The sequence below is a fragment of the Mytilus galloprovincialis genome, chromosome 6, assembly GCF_965363235.1.
Source record: "Mytilus galloprovincialis chromosome 6, xbMytGall1.hap1.1, whole genome shotgun sequence".
NCBI lineage: Eukaryota > Metazoa > Mollusca > Bivalvia > Mytilida > Mytilidae > Mytilus > Mytilus galloprovincialis.
In genome coordinates this window covers 1,820,981-1,846,741 of record NC_134843.1, presented here as the reverse complement: position 1 = coordinate 1,846,741, position 25,761 = coordinate 1,820,981, and the positions used below count along the sequence as shown (strand labels likewise).

At 30.8% G+C, this 25,761-nt stretch overlaps 1 protein-coding gene across 12 annotated transcripts in view; it reads right to left on the bottom strand.

Annotated features, from left to right (window-relative positions):
• LOC143078681 (uncharacterized) overlaps positions 1 to 25,761 on the bottom strand; it is a 113,686-nt gene that overhangs the window by 76,848 nt on the left and 11,077 nt on the right. For 10 of the 12 annotated variants that reach the window (XM_076253571.1, XM_076253575.1, XM_076253566.1 and 7 more), the window contains one exon: positions 10,026 to 10,148. In XM_076253571.1, the coding sequence (XP_076109686.1) occupies positions 10,026 to 10,148 (123 nt within the window). Of the gene's footprint in view, positions 1 to 8,852; positions 9,001 to 10,025; positions 10,149 to 14,453; positions 14,601 to 25,761 lie in introns of those variants that run through there. The other 2 variants (XM_076253577.1, XM_076253578.1) reach the window with 2 other exon arrangements.

Here is a 25,761-nt window from a genome sequence, read left to right as displayed (position 1 = left end):
TTCAAAAAGACTATAAATCAGACTTGATTCTCCTGTCCTATGCCTCTGAAGATTTACAATGAGATACAAGATATGATTTTCAAAAGAACTCCTACATGTTCTTTTCATTAAGACTACAAAGTAAAAATACTCATCAATTTTAAATGTGTATACAGTACAGTAGACATCTACAACCCCTGAAGCAAGAAACTTATCCAGCAGTTCACCTTTGACGCTTGACCAATAAAAAACATGGTTGGATTAACATGCCAAGATTTTGACACATCTTTCTTACATGCTTGATTTAGTTTGGTGTACCCTCGCACCATATTGTCAAAATAATAAGGTTATATATATTGCCAAAACATACATCTCCTAACTTCCTAAGTGTAAAGAAACAATATTTAGGACACAGCAACCTACTGACTAGATGAGAACAAAATTCCAACAACTTTAGAAAAATTAGAAAATTCAAAATGAACAAAATTGTTTATTTACATGATATCCCTTTCTTAATGGTAGTTCATGCATATACAAGATGACAGAAAGAAAAAACAAGAAATATATTAGAAAAAATTGAGGCATGTGCAGGTCTGAAATTTTACTTAGAAATCAGTCAAAATTTGCAGATTCTTTTAAGCAGATAATGATTCAGATGAACAAAGCAAAGGTTTTTTTTCCCAATCAGATAAAAATAATAATATAACAGACTCTGAATTTCCTTGTAATCAACTATATAATGAATAATTACATTAGAGACAATTAAGTTATCCATACAAGTTTATCTACCAGATCAATCGGTCTCCCTGATATAATGACTGGTTTCCTACCTTTTAATGTTAACCATTTAGTACTAATTTTACAAAATTACAGAGAAAATAGAATCAAGGGGGTCCATTTATGCTGAACTCAATAGACTAAGTACTAATTATTTCAGGCAAAAACAAAAGACGGAAGAAAGCATTCTGTAAGATGTTTTATGCAACATTTATTCTACTTTTTACCAAATATATTGTGTACTTCAAATAATTTCCTTATTCTTTTTCCTTTACATATACTTTTTTGTATATCTTTCGTATCATAAACATTAGATGTGTTGCTACTCTTTTTAATAATAAAACCTATAAATAGGCCAAATTGTTTCCATGCACTAAAAACCAAAGGTTGTAGCTTTAGAAATGTCAACAATTCCCCAACTAACTAAGGTATATACATCTTTAAACTTAAAAGTATGATAGTTATAGAGGCAGTAAGCAGCCTTGTGTACAATATTGAATAATTCAACAGATTATAGTAATCAGATCACTTTCAATTAACAGTGCATATCCAGGAGGCTTTACACTATTACTATACCAATTGCTTACAAAACACAAGCACAGAGATCAAAGGTAATTTTTGTGTAATATATGATGTTTACACAGTATGTCTTAAGTCTGTGTGATGCATGGTTCACAATCAAACAGTAGGTCTTACATCTGCAAGCATTCATGGTATACACTTGTCTGGTTTTACTGAAATTTCTCTCATCAATGTATTTATCATCTCCTTAAAAAGCCAGGTACATGGTGAATACAAATATATAAGTACATGTATTGAGGGATTAAAGATTATGCCCCCCACTAATTATCTAACCTCCCCACCAACTATATTCTTATCAAAAATTGTTAACTGTATAATTTTGAACTTGTAACTACACCAGTGTGGCATACTTTATATCCATTTGTTTTCAAATAACATAAGTCTATGAAGAGATTAAGGTTTTATTAGGATGTATAAATGTAGTCAGATGATTTAATGTTTTATTTAATTCTGCCCATTGAATTTGGATACCAGCAGTAACATCCCAGGGGGTGATCCAGCCAGTTTTAAAAGGGGATTCCAACCCAGGACAAAAGGGGGGAATTCCAACTAAATGATCTTACCATTCAAAAACATTTCCCCCCCAAAAAAACGGGGAGGGTAACCAAACCCCCTGATCCACCACTGCATCCAAGAGTGTTAACAGTTTTCAGATTTGTTATTATTCAAAGACTATAATCTGGTCTAGACTGAAAACACAAAAAGATATGAATAGACCTGGTGATGCAGAGCATGGGAAATTTCTCGAAATTAAAACAAAGATTTTATGGACATTTAATCTTGTCATTTCAAACCATAACACGACATGTCAGTGTGCTCAAAATTAAACCTTATTTATAAATGTTGTCCAAAGAGGGTCGAAGTGTTATGACCTTAATTAAGGTCAAATATATATAAATTTATGTTTCAGTATTTACAAGGTATAATTTTAAGCGCAATGACCTGTCTTGTAATGGTTTCAAATGACAAGATAAAGCCTCCATAAAATCTACCATTTAATTAGCATAACATTTTTAATCAGTTTATATACGTTTTAAAAGCACTTTACAACTCTGCTATAATTAAATATAGATAGTATTCATGCTCAGTCACCATGTAAGTATGCAGAATCTGATAACCTTTAGGACTTTGTTTAAAATAACACATATTCAGACCTAAATATAGAATTACACATAACAACATATATCTTATCTTCCATAGCTTCATTTTGGTTATTTCAGACATGACCAGCAGTTTCAAACATTGTTTTTTGTGTTGTTTTTTAAAAATAATAATTGCAGGTTCAATCAGAAAGACAAAAAGCGTGCCAGTTCAGGGTTATTTTAATATGTTTATATAAGTCCAGTTAGTCATTTTTTCTCTCTAAACTTATAATGACCTTAAATATAATTTGAATATATTCTTAAATATTTAAAACTGTCCTTTCAGATGGTGTAACAGAGAGGGTTACTTATAAAGATTGAACTCCATCTTTCTCAGGAAACCTTGAATGACCTTTGAATGAGGTATTCGTTGGTGTCCTGATCCTTGTAAGTCCCACACCTGGATTTAACACCTGACCTGGCCTTATTGTATGTTCCTAATACCCCCACTATAATTATAAGAGATTTGCATTATTATGTGATGTGTGAGGCAATTAAATAGAAATAATTTCCTTCAAGACATCTGACATGTAGTCTTTATATCAAAATGTTTAAAAGCCAAAATTGTGACATGTACTGTCAACTGCTATACAATGGTTTAAAGTCTTTAGTTTTGTTAACTTTTCTTTTATCTTGATCTAAAAGTGCTGGATTATAAAAACATTGTTTTTGACAAAGACAACTGCTATTCAAAGGTATAAAGTCTTAAGTTTTGTAACCTTTTCTTTTATCTTATAGCCCTGGATTAAAAAACATTATTTTTGACTAAGACCCTCTTTCTTTCCATTCTTCTAAAAAAGCCATTCTTATGCCATCATCATAAAATTATTATCTTTACTTGATATATGCAAAATACATATTACTGAAACTTCAGCATCATAAATTCTACTGGTATAGCTTTGTTGCTGCAAACTTAATAATGTTTTTTTTTTAAAACTTTGCAGTCTGTTATGAGTAATAAGATGAACACTAAACTTATACTGATAGATTAGTTTATTGTCATTAGCTTAAATTTGTATGCATATTTCAGGACCATTATACATATTCTGATAGAAAGTCTCAGTGTATTCAGGAAAAGTCACACAAATTCCTGAAAAAAAGTCAGCAGTAGTATTCAACATTTCTTTTTAGCTATTTCTTCAAATGAATTTTTGGTGTGTGTATATTATAACATTAATACATTATATGTGTTGGCATTTAAACACCTCTTCATTTAATGTCTTCAAACAAAATATCAACAAAATTAAACCACAAATTTTAAATTTTACCAGACAGGAATGCTGGGTTGGCGGTTTGTGGGAGTTAAGACCCTGAAATAATGTTGTAAATATCAACACAACAGGGGGTCATTATAGGGATCTAAATATATTGTGACAGCAAAAAGTACTCTGTTTAAATCAATTGAAGCCTTCATTTGAAATGAAATGCATCTTACACAGAAAAATCTTGATTGCAGGTCAGATTTCAATTTTTGAACTGTATGATGTATAAAAGTGTCTTTCCTCATCATGAAAACACAATAAACCATGATCAAACAATAAAAAAAAATCTGACTTTAATCTGCATTGATCAGGTATCACTTACTTGATGTAACATAACTAATAATAGTAATAATATTATTTCCATGTTTGCATGAAGTTCTATTCATGATATTGTGAAGAATGTTTTTAGAACTATTTTTTTATAGAAATACAGACACACTAAAACTGAAAACATCTGATGACAGAAAGAACCATTGTAAATAAAATTGAGAATGTAAATCAGGAATGTGTCAAAGAGACGACAACCCGACCAGAGAGCTGATATCAGTCAAAGGCCACCTATGGGTCTTCAATAACAGCAAGAAAAACAAGCACCTGGAGGCAGGCTTCAGGTGGCCCCAATTAGACTAATAGACTTATGCCTCAAAGAAGAACTTGGTATTGCACCAAAGAAAAATTGCTTCAACTCTGGAATAGACAAAATGAGATTCATATTTGTCAGCTAGCCAGAACAGTAAGGACTAATGACCTAGCTGTATGGTTCAACATAAGATAGATTGTTTGTCGCTGATTTAATGTATGTTACTGCAAAAATTGGTGTGCCTTTGAAAACCTTACTGGTCCTTTTAGATCCTATGTTTACAAGGATAAGCTTCCTGTTTATAACAAGTGCTCACCGTATTTACATTCAAATGTACTTTCATCTTTCAATACTAATATCTTTAAAGAAAAACATATATCGCCAGTTAAATTGTTTTCACCATTTGATAAATATTTTTCTAATTTTTTTTTCCTTCAAACAAAATGCAGCAAATTTTAATCCTGAAAGATTTCATTTTCTTAAAATATGTGCAAACAAACATTTTGATCCTTTAACATATTGTATTACAAATTGTATTTTAAAGCTTCTTTTGTAAGTTAACACCCCTGAGCTTAGCAGATCAAATATTTGATTAAGGGTAGCAAATGTTAGGGAGGTGACTAAATAAAAAGACAGATTTGTTCACATAAATAAAAGGATGAGCACAAGAATCGTGAGATCTAACAAGACTACAAAACATTATTGTTAATACTGTGACTGCTGTCCTGGTTTAACCTTATAATTCAAATGCATCATTTGTCAGACCTACTTCAATGAAAAACGATCAGAATTAATTGACAGAAAGGATTTGTGCACACAAATTTTTTTAAGTCTGTGAGGGAATAATATTTGTCTTTTTTATACTAGTGGAAGATTTTATATAGGACTTAAGCAATCATATAAAGTTTAATATCAGAGCAATAAATAATATTTTCATTTAGAAAGATTTTCCTCACAATAAATGGTGTTTGCTTTACACTGTCTCTTAGATTATAATTTATATTAACTGTTAATCAAATCAACTCATTCTTCAAGATTATTTTATAATGAGAAATGGGCAACAATAGTTAGTCCCAAAAACTGCTTTTCCTCGACATAATCCCTTAACCCCTTATACTCATATTTAGAGAGGGGCAATACTTCTATTATGGGAATAATATCAACACCCAATGGCTTAAAGTGCCTGAGCTATGATATCTCTGGATGAAACAACTCAGAATCCAACAACAACAAAATTATAAAAACACCATGTGCCTATACATTGACCTCTTTACGACCTTTGCAGATTTGTTTCATTAGGTTACTATCTCATTCATGAATTTCCATCACTTCCTTGTTTTTATACTATAAGATAATAATGATTGACAATAAATGTCTTTTGTATAATATATTTCTTCCTAGATATCTTTTCATGAAGTTATGGATAACAATACATAGAAGTACTTATTTTTAATAATAAGGAAAGATTGAATGATAGCAAATGAGACATCTTTACAAAAGAGACCAAAAGATGTAAAAGTTAGCAACTATGGGTCACTATAAGGCCTTCAATAATGAGCAAATCCAATATGTATACCATTACTATGTACTCAACTTTTTTTCACTCTTTAATACTATGTTCTTGTTTATTGCTTGTTTAAAACTGTACTGAATTCTTCACTCTAAATATGTTCTAGTTTTACGCTAGTAAAACACATAATACTCCCGATCTTATTTATCAGCAACATAAGATCTTTAAATCTTGTGTATATAGACTGTATGAACTTGCTGGCAGCCTGATTCTACCCAGTAATTAAATGATATGTATTGTACAGAATTGTAAGCATAACTGTTAAAAGTCTCTACTTGTAATCCATCTTATTCTCTAAGCCTTTAATCTGACAAAGGATAATACACTACATGTATACAGTTACAAATCACAAGACAATAAAAACCGTGTTACGTTCTTTTATTTCCGATTTTTAAAATTCAAGTTTTCTTTGTCATAGAAAACAATAATAATAACGGATATCACAAATACCCTCATTGTGGTATTAAATATTTAAATTTTGACATTTTCATTTATTCTGTAGGCTATATAAATTTGACACTATTGATAAGTATCAGACAAGGTGATAAATTATCTCCCTTATTATATAATACATCGTATCACAATGATATACATGCTGTGATGTGCAAGGATGAATAGTTTCCGTGTTATTGTGGTACGGTATTCAACCCCTAAACTAGTAATCTTACTAGATAAATAGTAAATTGAAGAAGTCTCTGTGTTTTTGTGGTACGGTATTCAACCCCTTAACTAGTAATCCTACTCGATAGATAGTAAATTAACGAAGATTAAGTACGGTACTATATCTTATACATGTAATCCATCTCGAAGATCGTCAGGTAAAGGAACAAACATACAAATTTCGTGTCACGATATATTAAATCTGATGAAGATTCAAACTGATAAAATAACTCGCCACATGTAATCTGCACATTCTATAGAAATTTTACTTTAAAAATTTAGTACAGTAAAGTCATGTACCAGTGTTATGTCAATATTTGTTTACAATTAGGTTTTAATTGGCAAAAAAGAATGTTTACATCACAAATAAAAGAGCATTGATAAACTGAGAAAAAAAATCCTTTTATAGGCATCATTTTTTAACCACGATATGAACACCACAGACCTAACTTATACAACATGAATAATGACAAAGGGATAATTTAATCTGCCTTCTGTGCTAATTTCATGCATAACAAAGGACGTTTAAATAATTATTATAAAGGTGTTAAATTTACATTAATAATTATAACAAAAAGTCCTTTGATAGATTTCTTATTTGGCCCCGTCAGAAATTAATAATGGAAAGTCAATATTTATCAATAATATTGTCACACCCTTCAATATTTGATCTCTCTATTGCCCCTTAAGGTATTTATTTTAAATACATTATTATAAACAAGATATTTTGGGGTCCTAAGGGGCTATATATGGTTATATTAGATTTTGATCTTCACATAAAAGTTGATTTAACAAAGTAGAAATTGTTATGACACTAGTCATTCATGTAACACGGCACTGTTCTCGTTACACATGTAACAAGGCAGTATAAACAGTTATGTACTAGTAACACAAACATTAGGGAATGTCTCTCGTCTTCAATTTTCATAATATTACATCATTCAGAATAGTATAACACTACAGTATATTTTATACCTATATCTATTTTCTCTTTTGGTTTTATCAAATTCTTAGGTTGCTGTCTTGACTTAAATTTATCCCCCCCCCCCCTTTTCCAAAGTTTAACGATATCTACCAATGATGACTGCAATACATTTGTGTCTTCTTATCTACATATTCAAAAACTATCCTATTTCAAAATTCTTATTACTATCTAGGCCTCTATTAGATTTAATAAACTATGTAAGTAAGGTGTAAGTTGTTATTTTGGTGTCAGATTAAACGAAATAGATGAGTTGTATGTTGATATGACAGCACAAACCCAACAACAGGCTCAGAATGCAAGACAGCAATCCCCCAAAAATGGCCAGTATATTGACAAGACACCAGTCCATATACAAAAGACAAAGAGTTTATGCTGACAAGACAACAATCTAATGAAAGGAAAGTTTGTCCTACAGAAATCAAGAGACACATGGGACGTATGTAGACAATTCAGCAACCCAACAACAACAAAAGATATTGGCTGCATGACACCAGTCCATATACAAAAGACAAAGAGCGTGTAATGAATTTGTCAGTGTTCCAACAACACATGGCATCAAAAACTGGAGTTCAAAATATTCTGGTCATCCATGGTGTGGTTGGACTTTAAAAAATACATAGTTAACTTAAAGATTGGGAAAATTGACAAAACCCTCACATCATTGTGTTCAAACTAGTATTATAACTGTTCTGCACTACTTGAAAAAGCATTCAATAATAAGATGAAAGCTTCCATAGACCCACTTCATTCAGTTATTTAATACTGTTGAAAGCTATTGAAAGTATATCCCCTTTTATACCCAATATGGCTTAACTAAGTCCTTCATTCACAAAATAAGAATACCACCCTACAAGATAAATCCTTATAGATACTGAGTATACATCATAAGGAAATCAAAAGACTTGATTTTCTTTATAATCTAACGTTGATATATTTTGACTATTCATGTGTTTCTGCTATATAAAGGCCTGGGTCGTATGATATCTTTGTAAGGTTATATCTACATTATAAATCTACAAAACTTAATCCCGTAAATATTTATAGATTAAAGTTTAGGCATGTTGTTCTTACTGAACTTTATGTGAACATATTTGTAAATTAACTTTCAAAAAGTAAATTTGAATAAAATAGTAAGTTTTAAAGAGTTTTTTACAAGTTTTTGATCAACATTTCATTAAATTGTTTCAAAGTTGTTATATTACAAATCCCTTTGATATATACACCACATATTGAGGTACATTTGAACACACCTGTAGATTAACGAGGTCCAGGTATGACAAACAAACTATACTTATAGGTAAAAAAAAAATCTTACCTGATTTTGAGGGTTCCATGATAAAAATATAGTATCCAGAAAAAATTTGGGGGATGCAAAACTATGTTATAAAATCCATGAATGATTGCAGGTACACACAGGTAAAAATCAGGTTACTAAATGTTTATGATCCACTTCACTACACCAGAGGCTCACCAGGGGCAGTTTTTTAATGAGAACTTTAAACTTTAATAATGTTTGATGAAAACCATGTCATCAAGAAATAATGTATTCATTTCATTAATTATCTAAACTATTTTGTGTAATGTATACAGTACAAATACAAGGTAAAGATAGACAGGTTTTTTTTATCACTATTCATTTGATATGTTAATGTAAACAGAATATTTTAAATTCAATTTTGGTTAAGTAATCTATGATGTAATATCAGTAGATTCTATTCTGGTAGTCAAAAGGTCATATTTATTACTCAAATGCATTATTTATTCTGCTATGCAAACTTTAAAGAGACAGCCATTTAAATTCCATTTCAATTTTGATTTTTTAAATTTGTGGAAGAATTTCTTCAATGAAATGATTTTTTTAATTGATGTTTTTATTATAGAATTTTATAAAAGTACATCACTCCACTTTTCAAACCATTATATATCTTTTTATTATTATTTTTGATAGTGTTACAAACATGTAAGTTACTCCTCTTTGAAAAGTATATTATTTTAAATACACTTATTATTTTTTAATTGTCATTTTAAAAAAAGTAACAAAAAATTTTCAAAAACTGAATGCCATACAGCCTATCTTTAGGGAAGAAAACAGTCACTGTTATCCTTTATAGGAAGTCAAAGTAGAAAAGCCATAGAAACAGAAAAACAGGCCAAGGAGCAGTGAAATTCTAAGATATGATATGTATTTAAAGCAACCATAGCCATCTTAATAGGTAGACAGGAACTTCAGATATACTTTGACCCATTGGTGGCCTACCACGGTTTTCTGCTCTTCTGATTGATGTCTTTTTGACACATTCCTAAATTTTATTTGAAGCTATACACCTTAAACTGGTCAAGAGGCTTCAAATGTGACATCAGGATAGTGATACAGAAGTTTAACTACTTAGACCAAACAACTACTGAGGTCCCCTGGCCTTTTGATGGAAGACTACTGTTCAAATATCTAAATATAGTCATGATAAAGTTCAGTCACTATAAAACAAACCTTGAAGAAAGTCAATAGGAGCACAGGAGATTCTACAGTTTGGCAATGCTTCTTTGATCTTCTTGGCCTCTTGTGGATGGTTAAATCTAAAGTAGTTTGAACGTCCTAAACACAGCATACATCCTAAAATTAGATAAATGTAACATGAATTTGTGGTAAAATTACGATAATGTATACATTTATATACACTATACATGAATTCTAACATGATGTCCTTCAAACGCTTTGAGTACACACCCGTGGTAAAATATGAATATATTTCATGGGCTGTTCCCATTGTACCCCCACGTCATATGTTTTTTAATGAATGAGCGACTCGACGTCATAGAACAATGACGTCAGAATATAAGCAATTTACAGGAAAATACACGCTTGTGAAACGGAAAATCATCACAACAAGGAAACGTTAATAAATGATGCTAAAATGAGTTATATTAGCCGTTTTTGTATATATATGAGACATATAAGTACAATAATAATTAGATTCATCTAAAATTATCTAAATATGTTATTATAAATAGTTTAAGCATCATCATTTATTCAGTTTGCTCCGTTATTTTACGTCAATTTAATAGTGCGTTTATATATTGGAACGGCAAATAATGCCATCACCTAGAGCGCTTCGATCCAAAATAATTGCCGTATTTGTCCTATTAGAATCGAAATAATTCATGGGGGCTTGAATATATCTAGATTTTACCACGGGTTGTCCCTTTATGCCGATATTTTACCCCTCGCTATCGCTCAGGGTAAAATATTTTTCATAAAGGGCCAACCCGTGGTAAAATCACGATATATTCAAGCCCCCATGAATTATTTCTTAAACGAAAACAAAGATAAAAAGTAACATGCAATTAATTAATCATAATTTTAGAATGTTGTGAAAAAATTCATAAGGAATTACTAGGCTGAAAATAATAGAGTTATGGGATATACACTAAAGAGACAGCAACCTTACCATATATCATATATTGACAGACCAAATTATATCAATAACTGATGCACAAAAATATACTACTACAAAATCAGTCCATTGTATACCCCTTTTAATAGAAAATCTACAATATCATCAATATGTTACCTATTAAACCAAGAGTTCCAAGTGGCATCACGAGTTGGTTGACCGTTAAAAAATATCTGTTTCACAGATGACAATGGATATGTTCCAATTGTTGTAACCACAATCCTTTCCCCTATTCCCAAAAGGGATCTACATGTGGAGCCTCCTCTTTTGACCCTTGCAGAGCACTCAAGATCACCCAGTTTTTGGATAGTTTCTTATACATACCCAAAGCTTTCTGTTAAAAGTTCTCTACCGCCTATTTGCAAACAATTAATCCTGTAATAAGCTCATTCACATTGTAAACTTACTCAAACTCATTTATGTTTGCTCACATTGCAAATTTCAGTCGTAAATCTCAACAAGAAGTACCAGTGTATCAATCATTGAATCAAAACTAGTCTTTTAAAGTTAGACATAAGCACACTTGCTTTTTACATAAAACCTTTATATACAAAAATAAACAGCTCAAACAAATCTTTGGTGTAGACATCAAGTCCATTGACAACCTGAAGTTACAGCCAATACATGGTTCCCTGTTTGATGTTCAAAGTAAACAAACCAGTAGAAATCTAAAAGTTTATCTAGACAACTAGTCCTTGTAATAATTACATTTTAATTAACATAGTGCTTATATCCTCCACTTAACTTTGTTTTTGTTTAAGATTCTGCAAAGAACGTCTTTTCTTTCATGTTTGTGGAATAATTATTTTCCTATTAACTCCTTTTCATAATCTTGTTTTTTTTAAACACCAGATGTAAAAAATAAAACCTAAGCCTTGTTGATAGCAAAGTAATAAAACTTTCAGGAGAGAATCTTAGATATATCTAAAGTACCACAGGAGTGGTGGCTTTATGATTTAATTGGTTTAAATGGAGGAATAAAATTGAGGAGGAGGTCAACCAATCTTAATTCTTGTCATTAACAAGGCAATGACAACATAATGAGGAGGTTTCTATTAATCTTCGTTTTGTAGACTGAGAGAAAGACTGCATTCTTGAATGATATTCTCTGAATCATCCATGACAACATCAAACATTCATAAATGCCCATAATAAAAGTAAGAATCATAACATTGATTGATTGATTGTTGGTGTTCTAACGCCACTTTTAAGCACCATTTTTGGGCTATTTCATTGAGGTCAGTTTATATAGGTGGAAGAAGCTGGTGAGCCCAAAGGAAACCACAACCTTCAATAGGAAAACTGACAATCCTAGTCAACTGAGATTGGAGTCTAAGTGTACTTGCCAGGCCCTGTGCAGGGTTTGAACTCACAACCTCCTGTTGACAGGCTAGTGATTACTGTAGTAGAAATTCTTACACAAATTGGTCCATCAAATACATTGAAACCATGGAACAAATATATGGTCAATATACTACTTCAAATCTTGTAAAATTTCAATAACTTGTTACTTACAACAATAAAGGAGATCATACTTGTTTTTAACAGATAATTTACTGCTATGAACATACTGAAGGTGTCTTATCTACTACTTTTATCTTCCATAGAACTGAAATTGATGTTTAAGTGACCACTGGCTAGTCTGTGTTTATTTACAAATTCATGGTGAATGATAAGTGATGTTAACAGTAAATATTTATCTTTAATAACATGCTGATAGATGGTCAATTGGTCAGTCAAATCATGTATAAATCAACAGTTGGAAACAGATTTTTAATTAATGTTTAACCCTTTTATATTAGTTCAAAGACAACGGAGAATGAAACTCAAATATTTACCAAGAAATATACAAGAGTTCATGTAAAACAATAACTTACATTAGAAGGATAGAATTCAACTGTCTATTCTAGAAGAAGAGGAAAAAGAAGAAGAGAATATTTTATTCCAACTAAGGGCCCCAAAACATAAACATTTGACATGACAATAATTTGAGATCAAAACAAATAACATTCAATAAAATCCTATCATGTAAATATTTTTAAAAGCAACTAAATAATAAAATTTTATAATAAGGGAGACAACTGCAATGCTAAAAAAGTTTCATTTGTGTATTCCAATTCTGGCACCCAAATAATTCAGTCGTTATATTCTGCTCCTCTACAATGAAGACACTAGCACCTGAAGGCCTAGTCAATGGAAAATTGTCTGCTCCTCTACAATAAAGACACTAGCACCTGAAGGCCTAGTCAATGGAAAATTGTCAATTAATTATAAGGGACTAGCTCTGGATTTACCTTTATCCATATCATTGAGCCTTCATATGATTTGCTCACTAAGCCAGAGAGCACAAATCCAAATCTTTCAGGGCCTTGTGAGTGGGAAAGTTGATCATTATAGGAAGGCAATGAATTATTTGGCTTAACCCATTCTGTGGTGTGAAACACAAAAAATATCAAAGTATAAACCACCAAAAAAACTATACTGTGGTCAGGTATAATTGAAACATAATTCTGCCGTGAACAACAGAGCTGAGAAATATGTGATAAAAAATTCAATAGATATAGGAAGATGTGGTATGAGTGTCAATGATACAACTCTCCATCCAAGTCACAATTTATAAAAGTAAACCATTATAGGTCAAAGTACGGTCTTCAACACAGAGCATTGGCTCACACTGACAGTAAGCTATAAAGGACCCCAAAAAATTAATAGTGTAAAACCATTCAAACAGGAAAACCAACAGTCTAATCTATATCAAAAATGAGAAACCAAAAACACCTATGAACCAAACATTAAATGATAACTACTGAACATCAGAATCCTGATTGAGGACAGGTGCAAACAACTGCAGCGGATTTCACGTTTTAATGGTACAAAACCTTCACCCTTATCTGAAAACATAGTGTAACATCACAACATAGAAAGACACACTATAATGTTTATTTCAACTCTGACCATACATATTACAGCTTATCTTGGTGTGCATTTAAAAACTATTTCATCTCATTTTTACCATGCATACTACATCTTGTATCTGATGCCCTGATTAAAAAGGTAAGACAGAGGCTATTCCAGTGAGAGAAAAAATGACTCCAAAGGAAAGCAAGCCCTTCTCTTTACAGAGCAGTATAACTAATCTGTGTGTTGCAGGCTCTTTCATTCTAATACTTTAGTCAGTCATTTCAAATGTTTAATTTGTCTAAATAAACTTATTTTGAAAGTAGCAATAATTCTAAAATGCTCACTTTTACACGTTTCTTAAGATCAATATAGACATGTAAACATATAAACATTTTCTAACAGAATAAAAAAAATCCTATAAATTTTCATTATGCAACAGCTTACCAAAAACTGGGTTAATATCTGTAGAAAAAAGTCTACAGAACTGATGTAAAACAGATGGGGGTCAGATAAATGCAATTTTTGGGGGGAGGGGCATAAAGTTTACAAAGCATTCAACTCACCAGACTGTCTTTTCTTTTTTTCCATTTACATTTTAGTTCACATAAAAACAAATGTTTCCATGCATCTGTTTTCAGTAAAAGGTTTTACATTTCTAATCCAACATTCTCATAGAAAAGTTTATCTACATAAGTATTCTTCCTCCTCTATAACTGTTAAATATTCCACTAATGTATATTCTAAGGTTTAATTTTCAAGCAATAATATTATTCCATTTTTCACCAATAACTGCTAAATCACAATACACCATTTTTACATCTATAATTGTATAACAAGTCCAGGATTGAATACATCTGTTACAACACTAAATTTATCTCTAATTTTCTCTTTTTATCAATATTTTGTTATCCTAACTTGAAATAGGCAAATTATTCCAATTAATTTAATAGGCAAAAGATAACAGTCTGAGTTATTGAGATTGTTTAAGTATTCATTGTTGTGATGAAGATTAATAAAACACTAAGATGACTTCAACAATTCTTATCTATTTATCATGGAGGAAATAATTCTCTCTGCAGGAGTTAAGACTATTTACGGGGCTCATTAAAGGGAGATTATCACCTATAGTGCCAATGTCACCACTTAGCTTTCACTTTGATCTATCAGGGCTATATTTAGCTTCTTCTAAAACCCATTAGAGAATATTGGTTTTTTTTTTATTTAGCTTCTTCACATTTGCCTAATGTAAATTCAGAAGTTTATGCATGCATTTTTTAATGTTAACAAAATGTGCAATCTTTTATTGCGATTTTTGTAAATGATGCATACAGAAAAATACAATTTCATTTTAAAGTGTGATAAAGGTATTCCTTTGCAATTTTTGCAATAAAAACATTTTATTTCTGATTTTCATTTTAATTCACATCAATATGTCACCATGTTTCTCATCAGTACAAGATTTACCTTTCTCATCCAATATTCTCATAGGAAATTTTACCTGCATAGAATATCTCTGTCTCCTCTAGATGTTTAATATACAACTAATATATTCTTAGGTTTAATTTTCAGTCTATAAAGATAAATTAAAGTCTAATCTTTCTATAAGCATTATGATGACAATCTGTGAGGCTGTAAATCATATTAAACCATAGTTTCCCCAGCTATATATATGAGGTATGACAATGCAAGTACTTTCACACAGGTATTAAAATGTGACATTATGTTGTAGTAGTGATGAAATGTCCATGATGAATCAATAACCAGTTCTGAAATACAAAGTCTCTCACAAACTCTCAGAAGTAAATGTAGTCTAATAAAGATGATAGTTGTAAAATCCCCAAGTGTATATGTAAGCTACAATGATCTAGTTTGTCAACAGTTTTGACATTTCGTTAATCAATGCAACAGAAAATGTAGGTCGCAGTGATTTAATTATTAAGAAATATTGTAACTTTACACTGCTGTTATTTTATAAAATAAGTCAGAAGATGTAAATTAAAGATACTACTGATTACATTTGTATTAATAAAATGTATTGATTTTTTAAATTTATATAAAAAAGTTTGCGAAAAAACAGTTTTGCTAAATACTGATGAGATGGCAAAAAATAAAAAGTTAAAGTAAAAAAGTTTCAAAACCTTACACAGATTGACTGTGTTTTCTCAATTAAAACATCAGGGGGATGCTGTATAGGACAAACAAAAATCAACACAGCAAGGTCAAATATAAGAGACTCTAAATTTCCAACATCTTTATTCTGTATCCATATTTGCACAATTTATAGCAGTAATCAATCTATATGGTAAACACATTATGGTACAGATGTTCAGTGGCTGATTGTCATTGATTTAATTAAGCCTAACTTAACAGAATTGACACTTCAGATAATAGCCATTATTACATACTTAGGACTTGTAACACATAGGGGGATGACTGCACAATATTGTCTCTCCTGTGATATCAATTAACTCAGTTATCATACACAAGTTATAAACACAATTTATTCTTATTTTTGTAAGTATTTTTGTATATGAAAAGAGTGCAATTAGGAGATCAAACATTCATATTATTGGAGATTCCAATGTTAATTGTCAATAGAAATATAGGCCACACACAAGGCAAATTAAACCAAATTATAAGATACATATGGATAGTAATAATCTGACTGAAAATAATTAACTATGTTACACAATATAAATTATGAGTGCGATCAAATACCAAAGTTCAGTTGGAAACAACAGTATAAAATAATTTTAAAGACCATATAAATGTATGTAATGTAGAATGGTAATGTCAATATCAATGCACATTAAAAACTTGTCACTGTATTTATATCTCTCTAAAATGAGGGAAATCTAAACACAGTAAAAATATCATCCCTTTGTAAATTGATCAGTCAGGATCCTACTTCGTCAAAATTATCTCCCCATTACGCCAGTTCATTTTCACAATCGTAAAAATGGAAGCCATTGTAGCGATGATGCGCTACCAATTTTGCTCTTGGAAACCGATAAATTTATCCACATTGCACCAATACGATCCTTATATGTCAGTTATATTTTAAAAGACAAATGTATCAACTAGCTAATGAGCATCAGTTAATGATCTTGTCTGCATTGATTCAACTTAAAACTATTGTCTGATCGGTTGTTAGGTGGAATTTTCGAAAAATCATAAACATTTAAAAAAAATCTAATTAAATATTTCGTGGAAGGGCAGACTAGATTTTTTTTAGTGGTTGAAGACTATAAACCCTAGTTATCACACACAAAAAATTAGAATTTTTCGAAGATATGCATTTTCATCATCCAACTTGTAAGACTGTCGTCAAGTACTTTCAGTAAAAAAATAGCTATTCGAACACACCTTCCCTGTTTTTGTGACTCATTAGATAGGTATTTCACTTGACCCATATATTTCATCTTTTAGTACTGTTATTTTTGTGTGTTATAAAGTCAACCTATAGCTTTAATATATAAAAATGATAGAATCTGAAGCGAGACGATGTATGAAATATTCTTACTTTGAACGATATCAAGACAAAATACTCAACTCAAACACGCCCTAACATAAAAAGGTGCACTCGATTTTCTCTTTTCGATACAATTGTTACCTATTTTTTGGAATTTTTTCTACAGTCACATAATGGAAGGTCAGACACGAAAATTACTGAACTAATAGATTGATATTTTTTCCGTCCGTGGTAATTTTTTCAAAAAAATCGGAGGTTATGCATTTTTGTCATCCAACTTGAAAGATACCCATGTCGTCGACTTGATATCTAATTGTTCTGCTTAACTATGTACTAGATAAATTGAAAACTTATGCAAATGGTGTTTTTGAAATAAAACACCTCGTAATTAAGAAAAAAATTGCAGTTTTGTTTGTTTCTATTAACTTTTTAAAAATTTGTCACTATAGTAAACAATACAATAAACATTTATCGCCTTCTCTAATAGAGAGCTTCGATTCTTTTGTTCTATTTCAACCTGGTTTCCGACTGTGATGACCTATACACAAATCAAAAAGCAGACAAAAGACACTTCTTGTGATTACAAAATATGTAGGGTTCATGTTATGGCTTATGGTTCAATACCTATATTAAAATGACACCCATACAGTATATTAAAATGACACCCATACAGTATATTAAAATGACACCCATACAGTATATTCAGCCATAAAAAGACCGAAATGACAAATGTAAAACAATTAAAATGAGAAAACAAAAGCTGAGGCTGATTTATGTACCAAATACTGACTGAAAAACAAACCCAATATACAGCAACAAACATCAACTGCTGAATTACAGGTTCTTACATGGGACAGACACCACTTAGTTTGAAGGCGACAAATCTCCCTCTAACCTGGGACATTGGTATACCAGAACAACATAAGAATTACCAATACAGTTGTGAAAACTTATAATTCTTCATCCTAGCAATATCATGTTCTTCTGTTTTTGGCCATTTACAGGAAAATGCTTTTCTCAGACAAGTTAATGTATCTACACAAAATCTGCTGGATGTGTACTGATTGATACTTAAGTCTAGAAGATCATGACTGTATGTTGTCTTTTGGGAAATTTTGGTTGTTTTTTGTTGTCTTACTCTTTATTTATACAGAATTTTCTAAAAACTTTATACCATAAATAATAAAGTATATAAACTGTTTGAAGATGTAAGAAGGATACAAAATATATTTTGAAATGATGCCCTGGAAATTTATTTATTAGCTTTATACATATTTGTTTCTAAGTATCTGCTATGCCATTTCTAAATTCTTCTATTTCTCCATTTTTCTCAAATTGAAGCCAATCCAGAAACAACAGACACTATTAATCAATCTGTAGAACTACTTACTATTCTTGTTTAAATTAAATCAACTTGCAAAAATAATAGCTTAGCTGAAGCTGATTGTAAAGGGAGTTAACTCTGTAATTGCAAACTTGTGTTATTGATACTTATAGAAAATTGAACATTATGTTGATATGGCAACTGGAGAGAAAGTAATTTTACAACTCATTAAGAATCTAATTGACATGATGCATCTTCAGTCATCTTATTCTCACATTTTTTAGACACATGCTATAATGTATATCCTGAACTGTAGACAGTTAAACATCCTAATTACCCAATCTAATGTTTTCTCTAATAATTCCATCATATCCCATTAATGAGGAACAAGCATTGTTTCCTTACCTGTGATTTCAATTTAGGGAATTCTGCCATTTCCAACACAAAAATCTCCACCTATATTCTGAATTTGTATCACTTCTTTACCTTAGTTAACATTTTGGGAGTGACAAAAAAATGATGCTTTGCCAATATCACAATGCCAACTGTGTTACCGGTTTAACATAGTAGGTCATCTAGTTAGATGGTATTTATAGAAAAGGTATCAGTAAACAAGCCCTCCAATAAGAGTAATACTCATACTCAGAGAAAGGCTGAAATCTGTGGTGTCATGGTAACTAGTAAAGATCTAGATAGGAAACCAATCACCTATTAAATTCCTAAAATTTAAAATTTAAGGAGAAAGAATTCAGTATCTGACAATTGAACTTCATTCTATTATTTCCCAATATTTCCTTACTTGCAATTTTCCAAGTAATAAAGGGGCATAACTCAGAAGCAATAAGTGACTTACTGCCTAAATTTGAACTGTCTGTGAGTAATGGTTCTAACCATAGTGTATGAGTTTCATAAAATTTACAAGAGGCAAACTTAAGTTAGTGTGGAAAAGAAAAACAAATCTATTTTCCAAGTTATAAAGGGACATAACTCTACAAGGGTAGGTGACTCACTGGCCAAATTCAATCAATGCAAAGTCTGCAAGTTTTGGTCATAAGCATTGTGTATGAGTTACATAACAAATATGATAAAGTTTGGATGAGGAAATCTGAAGTAGGAGTGCAGAAAGAATATTTGACTGGACAGAAGAGCAGAAGAAACTCCGAAGGAAGGAACTCCAAAGGAAGGACCAACAGTCAATGGTTACATATAAAAGATCTGGAGGCTGAGACAGCATCTATTGTCAAGGTTATACTGGACCCTTCACTTTTCAAAATATACAGACTCAACGTCTAAATAAATTACCATTGGGTCATTTACAAAATGAAAGTGAAATAATATATTTAACAGGAAGGTCTATTAGTGAGCGAACTCATTTATGCTTAAAAGACTTTTGATCAGTACTAGCAAATGCCTTCACTTAAACATCAAACCTGATCAAAAGATTTAATATAACTTACATTCACTTACATAGACTGCAACAGCTGTAGCATTTGTACCTGTGTACACATGTTTTATGAATGAAAATGTTCAGGTGATAGCTACAATGTGTCTACAATGTGTCTACAAGCCTATAGGGGAAATCTATAAAGAAATCACAAGTATTTATGTCAGAAAACTTTTAAACTGAAATAAAACTTAGGAACTATTAAGGTACAAAGGCTATCTTTCCTCATTAACATCATTCACAAAACAATTAACTTCTTCCAGAGTAAACAGAGATCTGACTGAATGCCAAACCAGTAGGAAGTAGAAAGAGAGAACAACAACTTCCCATTATACCTTTAATTGTGATGACAGACACAGTAATGAGTATTATTACTTTAATATATGATTAATTACCAGGTAATTCTTAGGATTGTGCTTTTCTAACCCAATGTTCTTTTCACTTACATGATACACCAAAGTCTCATACTCTCTTTCAAGTCCAATATATTTTAAGATGTATTCCTATATTATTATTGTGTTGTTTTATCAACAAAAGTGCAAACCTAGAAATACATTTTATAACAAAATCATTTGTTGACAGTATTTGATATGTAAAGATTTAGATAGATATATGATCCATGAAATGAGATTAAGGTCAACAAGAACAAATATTACAGCATTATAGCATTGTTTTAACCAATATCCTTAGTTTCCAAGAACTGAATGGAAATATACAATAACCAGTACACTGTAGTTAATGATTGCAGCATTTACATCAGCCACAGTGTTTAGATTCTCATAAAAGCTCAACTGGATCTGACCTCTTGACACTAAACTGGCCAATGTCAGAGTCATTCTGGATAACTACCTAAATTTAAAAAGAAGACACCTACTTTGGAAGCTCATATACATACCTAGTGGCATGGTTTTAGTTTATGAAAACTTAGGAGGATTTTTCACATGCACAAATTAATGTCAAGGATTTCTTGAACATTGTTCAGGTAAATAGAAAATGATTGAATAAAACTCAACATTAAAATCAGGTGATTTAATATTAAAAGGTTAGACAATATTTGGTCGTTAGTGTAGCTATTAAGAGTTCACTTTCATATTTAACTGACAATGAAAAGTCCTTCATGTATAGCATTTCATAGTGCATGGAAAACCATGTACTATGAAAATTAGAGGGCTAAAAACTGACTTTTCATTGGACGAGAAGGGGTGAGTATGTTCTAAATGTATTTCACTAACATTATTTAATCATGATATTATTTTCACAATTACAATCTTTGAAATTACTTCTGGTTTTCTTCCCTATGTTTCATGATAATTTTCTTTTTAAAAGGATGATATTGACTTGAAAATTTCAGGAAATTTTTTCAATGATAATTTGTGAAATTATTTCCCATTATAATACATTTTTTTAACAATTTCGCTTTATTTCAAATAAATTATTATTATTTCATAGTATTTTTAAAGGATAAGTTTTTTCTAATAACTATTCAATAAGTTAACTACCAAGATAGAATTTCACGGCAAAGGAAAAAATATCACAGGGAAATATTTTCCTCCAGATAAAATAACCAGATGCTCCGCAGGGCGTAGCTTTATACGACCGCAGAGGTTGAACCCTGAACAGTTGGGGCAAGTATGGACACAACATTCAAGCTGGATTCAGCTCTAAATTTGGATTGTGATTAAATAGTTGACACAGCATAGGTTTCTGACACAGAATGAATGTGTTCTAATGAACTTAAAATTTTTGTTTTCTCTTAGAGCAATTCACTATGCTGTTGAATATTAATCCTCTCAAAAAAATGTTTGAAGAAATTTTCTTTTTTATTTATGAAATTTCAAATGAGAAAAATTGAACCCAATTTTTTTAATCACATCCCCCTTTCCCTTATTCCAAAACTAATCTCAATTAAAATTTCTAATGGAGTTTGCAACAATAACTACTCATTTAAATACATCATAAAATATTAAGATGTAAAAAAACTGCTTGTTATCACTGAATGGTAAAGATTATTTAATTTATCAGTTGGTAGTAAAAAGTGAATATACATTGTATATTGTATATAACAAAGATTTAAGTTTATTCTGGACAAAGAAAGATAACTCCAATTAAAAAAAAATCTTGCTATTGCACAATATTTTGCAATTAGATATTTCTTGCTTACTATTCTGGACAAAGAAAGATAACTCTAATTAAAAAAAAAATTGCTATTTCACAATATTGTGCAATTAGATATTTCTTGCCATTGCGCAATACTGTGCAATTGAAAAGACTTGCTATTGCACAATACTTAATATAATAATTTTAGATCCTGATTTGGACCAACTTGAAAACTGGGCCCATAATAAAAAATCTAAGTACATTTTTGGATTCAGCATATCAAAGAACCCCAAGATTTCAATTTTTGTTAAAATCAGACTAAGTTTAATTTTGGACCCTTTGGACTTTAGTGTAGACCAATTTGAAAACAGGACCAAAAATGAAGAATCTACATACACAGTTAGATTTGGTATATCAAAAAACCCCATTTATTCAATTTTTGATGAAATCAAACAAAGTTTAATTTTGGACCCCGATTTGGACCAACTTGAAAACTGGGCCAATAATCAAGAATCTAAGTACATTTTTAGATTCAGCATATCAAAGAACCTAACTGATTCATTTTTTGTCAAAATCAAACTAAGTTTAATTTTGGACCCTTTGGACCTTAATGTAGACCAATTAGAAAACGGGACCAAAAGTTAAGAATCTACATACACAGTCATGACAGTTAGATTCGGCATATCAAAGAACCCCAATTATTCAATTTTGATGAAATCAAACAAAGTTTAATTTTGGACCCTTTGGGCCCCTTATTCTGTTGGGACCAAAACTCCCAAAATCAATACCAACCTTCCTTTTATGGTCATAAACCTTGTGTTTAAATTTCATAGATTTCTATTTACTTATACTAACGTTATGGTGCGAAAACCAAGAAAATGCTTATTTGGGTCCCTTTTTGGCCCCTAATTCCTAAACTGTTGGGACCTAAACTCCCAAAATCAATACCAACCTTCCGTTTGTAGTCATTAACATTGTGTTTAAATTTCATTGATTTCTATTTACTTAAACTAAAGTTATTGTGCGAAAACCAAGAATAATGCTTATTTGGGCCCTTTTTCGGCCCCTAATTCCTAAACTGTTGAAACCAAAACTCCCAAAATCAATCCCAACCGTTCTTTTGTGGTCATAAACCTTGTGTCAATATTTCATAGATTTCTATTAACTTAAACTAAAGTTATAGTGCGAAAACCAAGAAAATGCTTATTTGGGCCCTTTTTGGCCCCTAATTCCTAAAATGATGGGACCAAAACTCGCAAAATCAATACCAACCTTCCTTTTGTGGTCATAAACCTTGTGTTAAAATTTCATAGATTTCAATTCACTTTTACTAAAGTTAGAGTGTGAAAACTAAAAGTATTCGGACGACGACGACGACGACGACGCAGACGACTACGCCAACGAGATAGCAATATACGACGAAAATTTTTTCAAATTTTGCGGTCGTATAAAAATAACAACAACTACTGGGACATTTTTTCTTCCGGATCAAATTTCACCCGGTTATAATTTTGCTTTACATAAATAGTCCCAAATAATAGGATAATCCCTTACTAAGAACATGATTTACATAATTTACATTCATTCTTCACAATTAAGAGACACCAAATTCTACAATTTCATTGGTCAAGAGTACTTTGCTATATTCTAACAATCAAAATACATGGTGAGTTTTTCTAATCCAACAGTACTAAATTTTCATCAAAATTGAAAGCAGTATTCTAAATATTTGTTTTTTTCAGCCTTAGTTCATTCTGTAGATCTTCACATCTGGAATCTGGGGAGGATGCTATATAACATCCAGGTGTGAACAAAACTGTATTCAAGCTCCAATTATTTACCTTACAGCAAACACATGTGTAAAGTTTCCTCTGTACTTAAACTGTGTAGCGTTTTTTTGCAATTGTTAAGAACATTAATCTTGTACAACAGATTAATCTATATTTTAAAGTTGCTTTACAGTGTATTTATGTATTTTTACCAAATTATGTTCAGAAGGGTTCTATGAACTTCATTCCAATAATATTTGATTATTATTTTTTTCTGCACTGTAAAGATTTATATTTAAGAACAGGGTTTGACAAAATCATAATGGTACAGGTTACAAAAAGAGCTAAACCACTGAATTAATTGCTCCATTGCCTTACTATGTCAAATATCTTCATTTTCAAATAATCACAGCATAGCTATTTTGTATTAATAGATCAACAATCAGTGGCATATCAGGGATAGGGGTTAAGGGCATACAGCCCCTTTTTAACGGCTAAAAAAAAAAAAAACAAGAGCAACACTCAGAAACATCCCACCTGCTTTACTGACCATTGATTTTATGTTGAAAGTCTTAAAAGATAAAATTTTTAATACAAGTATCACATAAACTTGACATATTCAAAGATCCATGACAATGAGGTCAAGGTCAGGTAAATCCTGTCAGACAGACATTAACACCTTCCAATTATTCCATAAGCCAAACATAGTAGACTGATTGCTTATGGTAATGGAAAAACAGAACAAAACACAAAAACTTCACATTGATCAATGAACCATGAAAATTAGGTCAGACAGACATTTACACCTGACAATTATCCTATAAACCAAATCAGCTAACCTATTACTATCATGCAGTATTTGAAAAACAGACCAAAAACACAAAAACAAAACATTGACAAATAAACAATGAAAATAAGGTCAAGTTCAGATGAAACCAGTCATACTGACATATACCCCTTACAATCCTTCCATACACAACATATAGTTGACCTACTGCTTATCATGCTTATAGTATCTGAAAAATGGACCTGATCACAGAAATTTAAATTTAACCTTAATGAAATGACCAGTCAAAAAACTATTGATCTCAGTTCCTTTAGCTTTTATTAAAATAACCAATATATTCTTTATATTTGAAAGTTAACTTGGAAATTATTTTATTTTAAATATGATGTCTTTAAACCTTTTGATATTGTAATTGTTCTAACATTTCACAATGCTATAGATATACATTAGTGTTTATTTTTGTTGGAACAATCAATTTAAGAAAACAATATCTCTATTCAGCATCAGCTGTTTTATCTTATCAAATTTTCAAATCTCATTAAATATCTGCATTTTCTGTATCTTTCTGTATATTTTCTTTACCGATTCCATGGAATTTTGATTTGATGAATAATAGGATTACATAATGTACGAATGATGACGAAAGTGTAGAAACTTACATGAGGCTGTTTAGATTTTGTCTAATTCCAAAAAAAAAACCGAAAACTTACCAGACAAAATCAGAAGGGGATCAATATCATTTATCAGAAGAATTTAATTATTTTACCAAAAAGCTGATTGATTTCCTATAAATTAGAGCCAAAAATAACACAGCTACAAAATCTGATGATATGACTAGGAAAACATAACTCTATAATCAGATAACATCAGTACTGCATTTGTTATCCTCAACAATTTTTCTTTGATGATTTTTGTACAAAAAGAATAATTATCCACATGTTGCTTTGTAAAAATGATTGTTCATAATGCCAGGAGCAT